This window comes from Delphinus delphis, chromosome 19, assembly GCF_949987515.2.
Source record: "Delphinus delphis chromosome 19, mDelDel1.2, whole genome shotgun sequence".
In the NCBI taxonomy this organism is placed as follows: domain Eukaryota; kingdom Metazoa; phylum Chordata; class Mammalia; order Artiodactyla; family Delphinidae; genus Delphinus; species Delphinus delphis.
The window spans coordinates 26,743,651-26,756,920 of NC_082701.1; the positions used below are offsets into that span (position 1 = coordinate 26,743,651).

Genomic DNA, 13,270 nt, shown 5'->3' on the forward strand with positions numbered 1-13,270 from the left:
GGTATATGAATTATTGTGGCCAGAGGGCGGACCATAGTAGATTGTTTGCAGCGATGGCCGCAATAACCTCTCCTGTTCTTGAATGTATATCCCTTTGCAATGTGACTTTACCTTCCTCCCATTAAGAGGTGGCATCTCTTTTCTCACCCCTTGAATCTTAGCTGGCCTTGTGGCTTGCTTAGACCATTAGAATGTGGCCAAAGTGGTATTGTGTAAGTTCTAGAGGCTAGTGCTTGTGAAGCCTTGCAGCTTCTGCCCTCACCCTCTTCTTGGAACACTGCATTGAAGAAGCCTGGTCTAGCCTGCTGGAGGATGGAGGCCACATGCAATAGAGATGAGCTGTTCCAGTCAAGGCTCTGTAGACCTACTGGCCAACAGTCAACACAAGTCAGCAGACATTTGCATGAGACCATTCAGCCCCACTCGAGCCACCAGATGATGATATGCACATGAATGACTATAGCAAGACCAGAAGAACTGCCCAGATGAGCACAGCATCATGAGCAAATAAAATGGTTGGTGTCCTAAGCAAGCCACTGAGTTTTGAGGTAACTTGTTATATAGCAAAACAAAGCATAAGAGATACAGAGCATAAAAGACAGTGAAATGATCTAACGTGTACTTTGAGTCTCAGAGGAGAAGAGAGAGAAAATGGAGCAGAAGCAATGTTTGAAGAAATCATGGAGCAGAAGCAATATTTGAAGAGACAATGGCTAAGAATTTTTCTGAACTAATGGCTAAGAATTTCTTGAAAAGATACTAAGCACAGATTCAAAAAACACTATGAGCCCTGCAAGGAGAAGTACAGAGAAAACCACATCTAAGTTTATCAGAGTAAATCTGCCACTCCACTCCCCTAAAAAGACAGAGAAAAGAGAAAATCCTAAAGCAGCCGGGAAAAAAAGATTACTTTCAAAGGAGTAACAGTAAGATTGATAGCTGACATCTCAGTAGAAACAGTGGAAACCAGAAAACATTGCAGTATCTTTAAAGTGCTGAAAGAAAATAATTGCTAGTGTCGAGTTCTGTATCTAGTGACAGTATGCTTCAAAACTGAAGATGGAAGTCCTTTGACTACAACAATACTGTATATAATGAAATGTGAACCAGGAAAGTATCTAGAACAAGTTGTACATTTGTTGTTTGGAATTGATGGCAGTATTTTGCCCTTTTGTGGAATTTGTGTGTGTGTGTTTTCAAAATATTTGTTCTTTGCCCTTGTAACACACTGGATGTTCATACATTTTTGTATTTATCAGTTAATATTGGTTATATAACTAAGAATGCAGTATCTTTAAGAAGGATGAGAGCATGAGCTATATTTTATTTATTTTTGTATTTCTAATGATTAACATGGTCCCTGACACTTCTAGGCATCTGCCTGTTGAAATGGAAGGAGCTTATCAAGATAGAAAAAGTGCTTACCACTTAAGAATTTGTTCTATTTCCTCTTCTAATATAGGTTCAAGCTGAAGTCCCTGGATCTCCTATCTTTGTGATGAGACTAGCCAAACAATCTCGTCACCTGGAGGTGCAGATCTTAGCAGATCAGTATGGCAACGCTATCTCTCTGTTTGGTCGTGACTGCTCTGTACAGCGCAGGCATCAGAAGATTATTGAAGAGGCACCTACTGCTATTGCTACTCCAGCAGTATTTGAGCATATGGAACAAGTATGTATATGAAAAGCTCTAATTTTTGTTTTCTTACACAAAACTACTACTCATTTAATTCATATGCCAATCTGAGAATAGTGGAATTTCAAGCGGTGATTCTGGATAACTGATAAGATTATATCCTTTTCCTAGAGGAAAAATAAAATAAAAATTCTCCTATTCTCCCTCTAGTAGAGATACCAGTGAACACTTCAAACTCTAAATTAGTTAATGCTTTTGACAAAGAATCAGTGTACTATTTTGAGTAGGGATAATGAAGAGAAATGTTTTGGGATTTTTTAATCTTACTGTCTGGTTCTTTAACAAGCTCATGATAAGCAGGTAGTTGCATTTTCTAGATTGATTATCCTTTAGTCTTCAGATGAATTTGTTCAAGTCCATTGTCTCTTAAAAGTTCCTCTAAGTATCTTTAAAATTTACATAGCCTATATTTTTGTATGGAAAATAATCTCTCAGCAGTTTTACAGGGTCCCTTGGAAATAGCTGTAGTTTAGGAGTCTGAACATGGTCTTTTCTGGAACCTTGACTCAATCTTCATCTTTTTGGAGATATGTTTTCCATCTTTTTTCTCCCTGATTCCAAAGAAGCTGAATATATGGTCATCTGTGTTTTAAGTTTAATTTCTACATGTGTTTGTGTGTGTATTAAGATTGATTCTTTAACTACTGTAGTAAAGAGGCCTCCAAAGTACAGTGGCTTAAATAAGGTGCAAGTTCTATTTCTCTCTCTCATCATAGTTCAGAGATGAGCTGGTGCCAGGGACCCCGGTTTACTGCTTTGCTATTACTAGGAGGGGAGTCAGCAAACCACAACTAGCAGGCCAAATCCAACCTGCCACCTGATTTTGTAAATAAAAATTTTTTTTTTCTGTTTTTTGTTTTTTTTTTAATATTTATGTATTTATTTTACTTTTGGCTGCATTGGGCCTTCATTGCTACGTGTGGGCTTTCTCGAATTGTGTCGAGTGGGGGCTGCTCTTGGTTGCGGTGCGTGGACTTCTCATTGCAATGGCCTCTCCTGTTGTGGAGCATGGGCTCTAGGTGCGTGGGCTTAAGTAGTTGCAGCACGTGGGCTCAGTAGTTGTGGCTTGCAGGCTCTAGAGCACAGGCTCAGTAGTTGTGGCGCTCGGGCTCAGTTGCTCCGCGGCATGTGGGATCTTCCTGGACCAGGGATCGAACCCATGTCCCCAGCACAGGCAGGCGGATTCTCAAGAACTGCACCACCAGAGGAGTCCCTGTAAATAAAATTTTATTGGAACACGGCATGCTAATTTATTTATGTATTATCTGTGGCTGCCTTATCACTGCAGTGACAAAGTTGAGTAGTTGTGACAGAGACTATATGGCCCACACAGCTGAAAATAATTATTATCTGGCCCTTACTGAAAAAGTTTGCCAACCCTTGTTCTAGGGTGTCATTACCTTATGATTGAAGCTAGCTCGCAAGAATATGTTCACACTGTAGCCTGTGGGAGGGGGAAAGAGAGGACTTGGAAGGCAAGCATATAAAAATATGAGCCAGAAGTCACACGTATTACTTCTGCTCACTTTTCACTGGACAACATTCAGTTACACAATCACACCTAGCTGCAAGGGATGTTAGGAATTGTAGTCACTAGCTGGGTGGCCATATGCTCAGCTGAAATTCAGGAGATTCTATTACTAAATGGATGACGCAATGAAAAATTACTGGAGGGCATTTAACAATCTGTGTCTGCTCCTCTGGCTACCCATTATCCTTTCACACCCTTTTTGTCACTCTTGGAACATTCTTAGCCTTTCCCCAAAGAAGACAGCCCAAAGTCCCACCTAGTTGCTATATTCAGCCCAAAGTCCAACTCTCTAGGTAATGTACAGTCCTCTCTGTTATATGTACATGTGGCTTTGTATGGGCCAGTGACCTAGAATATAAGTTACCTACCCCTTGTGATTCCTCCTTTTGCTATATACAGTGGTGGAGTAGGAACAGGATAACTCCCATTTGGTAAAAAGAAGAATGAAAAAGAGGCAATAATCACTGATCCATAGCAGTTATCAAATTCTTCTAGGTAGGAATTGTGGTGATTTCCTGTCATGTGGTGGAGTAATACCTCCATTAGCCCTCTGGCTGCCCCTGGTTCTGCTCTCTGGAAGTAAATTCTTTGCCTGTGATTCCTCAAGGCACCGTTAAGGCCTTTTTCTCTGGGAAGTTCTTCCTTGTTCACGGTCCTCTATGACTGAGCTTTGGAGACCATGCTTTCTTTGGCAGAGCTTTCACCGCTCACTTCCTGCTGGTGCAGGGTTGGGGCCACACAGATGACTGTGATTATCTATCATGGGTTTTGAAAGCCAGATTTGTGGTTTGTTTAGAAATACAATTCCGTCAAAACTTAGTACGTTTCTGGACTCTTTGCTTCTATTCAGCTTTAGGTAGGAGTAACCACACTCAAGATTTCTGGACATCGTAACTTTTCCTCTTTATTTACTTCCTTCTGTGTTCAGCCCTCTTTCTCTCCTCAGTTCAGTACTGACTACCTTGAGGCCAGCTGATACTAAAGCAGCCCCCTTGACTTGATCTTTGGCACTGGGTTGCTTCAGGGTGAGAATCTAATCTTCTGGTTTGGGGATACAAAGGCATTTGGTTTTTTTCACATTCTGACATTTTCTAACCACTTTTCTTAGGGCTTAGTTGGTGTTTTGTCCGCATTCCAAGTTATTGTAGGAGACCGTTTCCCAAATGTTTTCTTATGCCTAACAAGGAGGCCACCAGTTTTCCAGTCTGCAGAATCTGTTTCCTTGAGAGCTGCTACCCTGTTGTTAAGTCAGCATCACATGCTTTAATTTTTTTAAATATCAGCATCCTACCTGAATTTAATAGTTTCTGTATTGATTAGGGTACAGGTTAAGCTATTGTAATAAAGAGATCCAAAAAAGTACAACCACGCAATAGGATAGAAGTTTATTTTTCCTTCCAATCATAATCTGAGGTGATCTCTCCAGGACCAGTAGGACCATGCTGCTCCATGAGACCATCTTGGGATTCAGGTTCTTTTTGTTTTGTTTTGTCATTCTTAGTATGTTCTCATCTGCATGGTGAAACGGGCTTGCACTGTCATGACCATGTTCTAGTCCATAGAAGGGGAAAAGCCAGGAATAGAGGACAAGCAATTCCTTTTCAAAACATGATTCAGGGATTATGCATATCACTCACCAATGCTGACGTTGCATTGGTTAAAACTTAGTCACTTGCTTTAAGGGAGGGTAGAAAATCTAGTCTCTAGCTGGACAGCCATGTTTCTAGGAAGAATTTCTCGTATTCTAGGAAGAATACTATAAATACTAGGAACAAGTGTACAGTGCAGAATCTCCCATGGTGTTTTAATCAGAGAGGGTGAAATTCACTCACATGGCTAAAAGCCTTTATAAACACTGGCTCTTTGAGAGGGAGAAGGTATAGATAAGTAGTAGCCCATCAGCTGGACAAGGTGACATACTTATGTTGCCTTATCTTTCTTCTTTGAGTGTGCGGTGAAACTTGCCAAAATGGTTGGTTATGTGAGTGCTGGGACTGTGGAATACCTCTACAGCCAGGATGGCAGCTTCTACTTTCTGGAACTGAACCCTCGGCTACAGGTGGAGCACCCTTGTACAGAGATGGTGGCCGATGTCAACCTCCCTGCGGCACAGCTCCAGGTGAGTCACCCTGCTCTTGATCAGAGAGTTGCTTACAGAAGTTTGGAATGTCAGAGATGCCTGCAAAACTGGTTCAAGTAGCGTCTGTTAAGAGAAGACGCCCCTTATCTGAGTCTCGTGTAATGTTCATCTCTTGCACTCTATGGCTTGGGATGTGTGGGTTGGTTTTCCTGATATGGTACAAATCTAGGAATATTATTATTTTTTAGCCAGACACATCTGATATAAAATGTCATATATCAGAAAGAAACTTAACAAATAATATGCTTTACTCAGTTGTTTAAATTGTAGGAAACCTTACAAACATCGCAATGGTCCTCTACTCCTTTTTCCTAGTGTTCTAAATTGAAGCAATTCCACCTTAGAGTGGTGGCTGAGGTTGTTCACGGCAAGAGTGTGGCAGCACACATTCATTTTTATAATGTTTAAAGTGCTGGCTGTCAATATTATTTTCTCCATTCAGCCCAGGAAACAAATGCTATGGGAAGCAGTAATAGTTCATGATGAAGTTTGATATTATTTGTAAATAACATATTCTTTGCCCACATTGAGAACCCCTTCTGGTCCCCAGTGGTCCCTGTTAAGGAACCCAGTAAATAAAGATTTACATACTTTCTCCAGTGGTTTGTGGCGATAATTATGAAGTAATTATGACATAGTTAGGACTTCTGAGCTGTCTGAACTTGGAGAGCCACTGACACTGACTCTTCCCTTGGATATTTTCATTCTGATCCCTTGATGGGGAAATGACAATTAGAGGGAAGCTCATGTCTATTGCTTTAGGGATTTGGGGACTTTTTAAGGAGTGGGGAGTATTTAACACCTTACGTGTGTTTTGTTTCAAGTAACTTAGAGTCACCTATTCCATGATGTAGGATGCAGGCTATAAAAATAGGGTGTTTTAGGTGGTGGCTACTGAAATGAGAAATCTGATAGCTTCCACATTTTAAGGCAAGTAACTGTGAAAAATGAGTGATGTGTGTTTTATTACCTTTCAGATTGCCATGGGGATCCCTTTGTATAGAATCAAGGATATCCGTATGATGTATGGGGTATCTCCCTGGGGTGATGCTCCCATTGATTTTGAAAATTCTGCTCATGTTCCTTGCCCAAGGGGCCACGTTATTGCTGCTCGGATCACTAGTGAAAATCCAGATGAGGTAACCCATCACTTAAAAGGTTTACACTTTTTTTTTCCCTGTGAACTTTAATATTAAGATGCTATCTGAGGGCATATCTGAAATATCTTGGGACTTCCTCTGGAGAAGGAAATTCATAGAGGCTTCATAAGAGCAGACAAATAAGTAATCACTGTTCCATTGGTCACTTAGACCTATTTAGTCACTGTAGAGTCCTTAGTGGGTCTGTAGCACTGGACATTGGCTCGCAAGCCTTTATAATTTTTGTGTATCATTTCTGCTTTTGTGTGTGTGTGATTACACAGAACCTGAACAATAAGTATATGAACGTTCTCTTCCTTGGAAGTATAATATCATCTCATATTCTTCATTCTCTAACAGGGTTTTTTTTTTTTGATTTAAAAAATTTATTGCATGTAGTTAATTTACAATATTATATTAGTTTCAGGTATACAACATAGTGATTCAGTATACTTCATTTTAAGTTATTATAAAGTACTGACTATAGTCCCTGTGCTGTACAATACTCCTGTAGTTTATTTATTTTATATATAGTGGTTTGTATTTCTTAATCCTCTACCCCTATATTTCCTTTCCTTCCTTCCCTCTCCCTCTTGTTAACCACTTGTTTGTTCTCTATATCTGTGAATCTTCTAATAGGGTTTTAAGCCCAGCTCAGGAACAGTTCAGGAACTGAATTTCCGCAGCAATAAGAACGTTTGGGGCTATTTCAGTGTTGCTGCTGCAGGGGGACTTCATGAATTTGCTGATTCTCAGTTCGGTCACTGCTTTTCCTGGGGAGAAAACCGAGAGGAAGCAATTTCGTGAGTATAATAGCATTTGATTGCATTTCAGAGAATAAACTTGTGCTAATCTTCAATGAAGGTGTGAGCATGGGAATGGGAATCATGTATTGCTATAAAAGTACTAATATGAATAACCTTCTTGAAGAAATATATCTTTGACTGTACTTACATTCATGTTGTATTAAATTTATTCAGTGTTTGGCAGATGTTTTTCTGTCTGTTGCCCTGAGCATTTTCAAGTATTTTTGCTTTCAATGTTTTTAATAAACTTATAAAATTGATTGCTTTAAAAATATCATATTTTTCTATAGAAATGATGTTGTCATTTGGGGGTGGGGGTAGATTCTTGTCCAAGAACTTGACATATGTCAGAGATAAGACCTGTTATTTGTCATCAAAATAAAGGTATAGCTGTAAATGTCCCGTAGCCATTTAAAATAATAAAATGAAACTGCTTATTACATGAAAAGGGCATAAGGGGACTGTCCACATTGCTTATATGAGAGACCTCAGTGAGCTATGAAATATACACACAGCGTATAATATAACTGGTATATCATAGGTATTAGTTAATATTCTATTGAGGGTAAACATTAAATATTTAATAGCAGTTTTGCTTGCCTGAAAAGTAGGGCTCTAGGAGGTAATTTTGACAGGTTAGATATTTTAGAAGATCTATCCAAAATTGATCTAGTTCTATTTTTTAATTGTCTATTTCCTTGAACCAAGCATTTAATACTATTCCTTTGACCTTTAAACTGCACACATAGATTGTGTAATCAGTAAGTATTTATTAATAATGTTGGTTTTTAATAATGTGTTTAGAAGTTGGGAAACCTCAAATTTTCTCTATTTTGTCCTCTACAACTCTTCCCACTTATTCAAAACTATAAGTGGAGTTTTCAGAATTAAAGCAATGCTACCAGAAAAACCATCTGGCATAAAAGTTGCCTTTTTATTTTTCTTTCAGTCCTATCCTGCTTTGCCAAAGTGAAGAAGGTTTACACTAGAGCTTGCAAATTGGTGGCTTTTCGACTAGTCACAGCCACAGATGTGTTTTGATTGTCTTGTAGAGTGTTAGTTTTTTTAAATCACCAATATTTAAAAATTGGGAGATTGAAGTAAATACATGGATTTCTGTCTTCCCTTAAAAGAACGGGTTGACGGTTGGTTTTGTATTCCACTTGGCAAAAGTTAACTGAAGCTTTGTGTGACTGCTTCCTTTAGAAGAAACACGAACTCTCTAGTCCACACAGCTCCCATCCAGTCTGCCTCACTCATTTACATCCCCAGAGTGGCCGCTATTGGTATTTAGGTTTCCAGTCCTGATTGGCACGCCACTGAGCATTCTCTACAGGACATGTCTTATGACCTGCTCCAAAAGCCTTGCTCCTTACTTCCTGACCTGCTCTGTACATTTCTCTACAGTGTAAAGCTACCAGGTTAATGTTTAGCATATGAAAATTATGGTCTCTACAATAAGCTTGCCCTTCTTTTTTGGCCGCGCTTTGTGACACGTGGGATCTTAGTTCCCCGACCAGGGATCGAACTCACACCCCCCTGTAGTGGAATCGCAGAGTCTTAACCACTGGACAGCCAGGGAAGTCCCTAAACTTGCTTCTTAATACCATGCTAAAGTTCATTCTTCAGCTCAGAGTTTGTTTCTTCTTTCTTCATTATATTAGGTCTATATTCTTCTGCTTGGTGTTCATATTCTTCTCCAAAATAGCCCCAACCCATATTTCCCGCAGACTGTAATCTAAATACCATGAGAACAAGACCGTGTCTGTCTTGTTGCTGCTGTGTCCCCTGAACATAGTAAGCACTCAGTAGATGTTTGTTGGATGAATGGACTTGCCCCTAATTCCTGTCCTCATACCCTCTGCTTCAATCATAACATTCCCTGAACACAACCCCTAATTTATTTCCTTTTTCCCTTTGTTCTTGCTACTCCCTCTGTCCATCCATTCATTCACTCCATTTAACAAATATTTACTGAATATCTAATGGCTCTGACAATATAATGAGGATCAAGATAGGGTCTGTGCCCTCATGGAACTTTATGATCCAGAGTAAGAGAGGCAAATAAGCAATTGAACACAGTGTAGGAAGTGCCGTCTCTGATAGTGGGATTACATAAGGGTGTTATAGGAGCGTAGAGCTGAGTCAGCTAACTCAGTCCAGAAAGGGTCAGGGATGTTTTCGCAAAAGGAAGTGACCTCTAGATTGATATCTGAAATATGTATAGGAATAAGCCAGGCTGAGATAGGGCATAGAGAGGAGGGTAGAGGTGGGAAACGGAATAATGGTCTAGGCTGAGAACTCCTGGACCACTTGGAAGAATATTTCTGTCACAGTCATAATCCCAGCTTAACTTTTATCCCATTTCAGATCCCACATTCTTTTTCTTTTTTTTAATTGAAGAATAGTTGATTTACAATATTGTATTAGTTCAGGTGTACAGCAAAGTGATTCAGTTATATATATATGTTCTTTTCAGATTATTTTCCATTATAGGTAATTACAAGATATTGAATATAGTTCCCCATGCTATTCAGTAAAAACATGTTGCTTATCTATTTTATGTATAGTAGTTTGTATCACTTAATCTTATGTTCCTAATTTATCCCTCCCCCCTCCCTTTCCCCTTATGGTAACCACAAGTTTGTTTTCTATGTCAGATCTCACATTCTTTATGAAACCATAGGGAGGTGGATTTTCTCCCCTCTTAGAACCGCTCCACACTTTGCTTATCTCTCTCTACTGGTATTTATGATATTATGTCATATATATATATATTTTTTTATTTTTTAATTTTTTGCGGTACGTGGGCCTCTCACTGTTGTGGCCTCTCCCATTGCGGAGTACAGGCTCCAGACGCGCAGGCTCAGTGGCCATGACTCACGGGCCTAGCTGCTCCGCGACATGTGGGATCTTCCCGGACCGGGGCAGGAACCCGTGCGTGTCCCCTGCATCAGCAGGCGGACTCTCAACGACTGCGCCACCAGGGAAGCCCTGTCATATATTTTTAAAGTGATTATTGTCTCCACATTCTCTCTCCCTTAAGAGTCTAGTATGTGTCTTGAGTCTGTGAGATGCATAATAAATATTTGTTGAAGTAGGGACCTGCCCTGTTCAGCATAACACTGGGCAGAAGTATACAGGGAAAAACCCCATGGTATTTGAAATTTTGTTAAAGTTAGATCATTTAACACTTAATTGGAAAGTAATCAAAGTAATGAGCAAGTCATTCCACAGATGGCTAAAATGCAGCTTAAAAAAAACCACCACTCTCACATGCAGTGTCAGGCTAATAATACCTGACTTTCCCCAGCCAGTTACCTCCATTGTATGGAAACCTTTAAATTAAGGTATTAGTGTTTGTAAAAATTCACTGAACAATATACTTAAGTATATTTTATTAAATGTAAACTTTACCTAAATAAAATAAAAAAGGTGTAAGGAGGGGGGAATTATGCCCTAATTCTCGTTAGCCAGCAATAAATGAATGGAATGATGGGAACAGTGAAAACTTGGTGGTTTGCAGATAATTTGTTCTGTATTCCATGTAATGAAATGTATGTGATCTGCTGATGCTCTTATGGTAATATTAATCAGACTCATAAGTTTGCTGACTTCTTGAAAATTCTATCTGGAATAAGCACATATATATCTGCACCCTCATTTGTTCTTGGAACTGTCTGTCTCTCTCCCCCGCCTCCTGAAACTAAAGGAATGAAACAATTCTTGAAAGTTATTGAAAAACACTAGAACATTTGTTGCTGAAACAGATCTGCTTCTATCCTTCTCCCAGAAACATGGTGGTGGCTTTGAAGGAACTATCTATCCGGGGCGACTTTCGAACTACAGTCGAATACCTGATCAAATTGTTGGAGACTGAAAGCTTTCAGATGAATAGAATTGACACTGGCTGGCTGGACAGACTGATAGCAGAAAAAGTACAGGTGTGTATTTCTCCACTTACACAAACAACTTCTGGGATTGGGTTTTTATAGGCTTGTGGTGTGATCAGTCCATGCTGCTAGATAAAATTTATTTGATTCTAATCTGAATCGTTCTTGGTCTATGTGGAAAAATCTAGGTGTCAGTGTGATTTTAGCACTGTAAGAGTTCTTGTGCCTGTGTTACACAGTCACTTTATAGGTTGTCGTATTACTTCCAAGGGTATATTTGAAGAGAGGCACGCAGGGATTGAAATACTTTCTCTTTCCTCACTTGATGTTAAATCTGGTTCAGAGTTACCAACTTCTACATCTATCTACCAAGCACTGATGAGAGGGGCCTCATTTTAATCAACAGAAGTTACCCTTTGTTCCTGAATCGCTGGGCTAATATAAATTACTCAAGATTTTGTATAAAATTGTTAGATTCATGTAAATTAGCTGGAGGTCCAAAGTTTGGTTATACACCATTTTTCTTTGAGATTATTGGTAGCCAAATCTTTGTACCTTTTGAAGTTTATTTGTGACAAAAGCTTGTTTTTGAGCTACTCTTCGATTGGCTCAGTGGAAATCTTGGGAGGGTGGAGGGAAAGGTGTTTTTTATTTCTATTCAAATGAGACCTCTATTCAGATTCTAAAAATAAATGTGTTTTTGTCTCAAAAATCAGTTGGGGGCTTCCCTGGTAGCACAGTGGTTAAGAATCCGCCTGCCTATGCAGGGGACACGGATTCGAGCCCTGATCCTGGAAGATCCTACGTGCCACGGAGCAACTAAGCCCGTGTGCCACAACTACTGAGCCTGCGCTCTAGGGCCCACAAGCCACAACTACTGAGCCCACGTACCACAACTACTGAGCCCGCGTACTGAAACTACTGAAGCCTGCATGCCTAGAGCCCGTGCTCTGAAACAAGAGAAGCCACCACAATGAGAAGCCCGCACACCACAATGAAGAGTAGCCCCTGCTCACCTCAACTAGAGAAAGCCCACGTGCAGCAACGAAGACCCAGTGCAGCCAAAAATCAATAAATAAAATAAATAAAAATTAAAAAAAAATACTTTTAAAAAAGAGTAAATGTTAAAAAAAAAATCAGTTGGACAATAAGGATGGAGACTCTCAATGGTAGCTGATTCTTCACAGCACATTTGAGCCTGATTAAAATTGAGGGGCCATGGTGCCAAGTGACCCTGCTTTTGATCTGCTCTCTTTTCCTTCTTTTCAGGCAGAGCGACCTGACACCATGTTGGGAGTTGTGTGTGGGGCTCTGCACGTGGCAGATGTGAGCCTGCGGAATAGCATCTCCAACTTCCTTCACTCCTTAGAGAGGTAGGCTTTGCTTCTCATAGTCTGTGCAAGCTAACTAGTGGTCCTGAGTGCAGGACTGAAGTTCAGAGGCCCATTTATTCTTCTCTCTGTTCCTGGCAGCTTGTGAGTGCTACTTGTTATTCACTGACCGTGGAGGCAGGGGAGAGAAGGGATATAGGAGTTTATGGCAAATGATTTTGGGGCTCTAAGGGCAGATTCTAGAAATTGGTTTATACCACAGTTAGAATAGGTTGCTTTTTAAAAACTGGAGTCCAGCTGAAGTAAACATTCTGTTCTGTACAAGCATCAAATCTCTCCAAGCCCTGGTGATGAAAATCTGGTGTTTTACTCTAGCAAGGAACCCTGAATATTTCATATATGACCTGTAAAATTTCAGGAATTAATAATTGAGGCTGATATTCAAGATGACCTCATGAGTCTCTCAAGTATGTGTGGGGCTAAACTCATTTCCAACACTGGTTCTGAAGACTGAGCTCTGCCTTTGAGACCCTGGAGGAATTGTCCACAAGGCTAATCATTTGATAGCACTTTAATCACAGGCACTTTAATTCTTTCTGTGTTGTTAGACTTACATCAGCTCCATTTTGAGGTGTCTGAAAGGAAGAAAAGAAACAAAATTTTAAAAATTGAACTGAGATTTCAGTTCAAGTCTTACCATGAAAATCTTTCGCTATGTTACACTTACACACTAA

At 39.8% G+C, this 13,270-nt stretch overlaps 1 protein-coding gene across 1 annotated transcript in view; it reads left to right on the top strand.

Moving 5' to 3' along the window:
- Nucleotides 1-13,270, top strand: part of ACACA (acetyl-CoA carboxylase alpha) — a 233,868-nt gene that overhangs the window by 72,207 nt on the left and 148,391 nt on the right. The window contains 6 exon segments of the mRNA XM_059997545.1: nucleotides 1,463-1,672; nucleotides 5,176-5,346; nucleotides 6,345-6,506; nucleotides 7,146-7,309; nucleotides 11,106-11,256; nucleotides 12,475-12,578. Of these exon segments, the coding sequence (XP_059853528.1) occupies nucleotides 1,463-1,672; nucleotides 5,176-5,346; nucleotides 6,345-6,506; nucleotides 7,146-7,309; nucleotides 11,106-11,256; nucleotides 12,475-12,578 (962 nt within the window).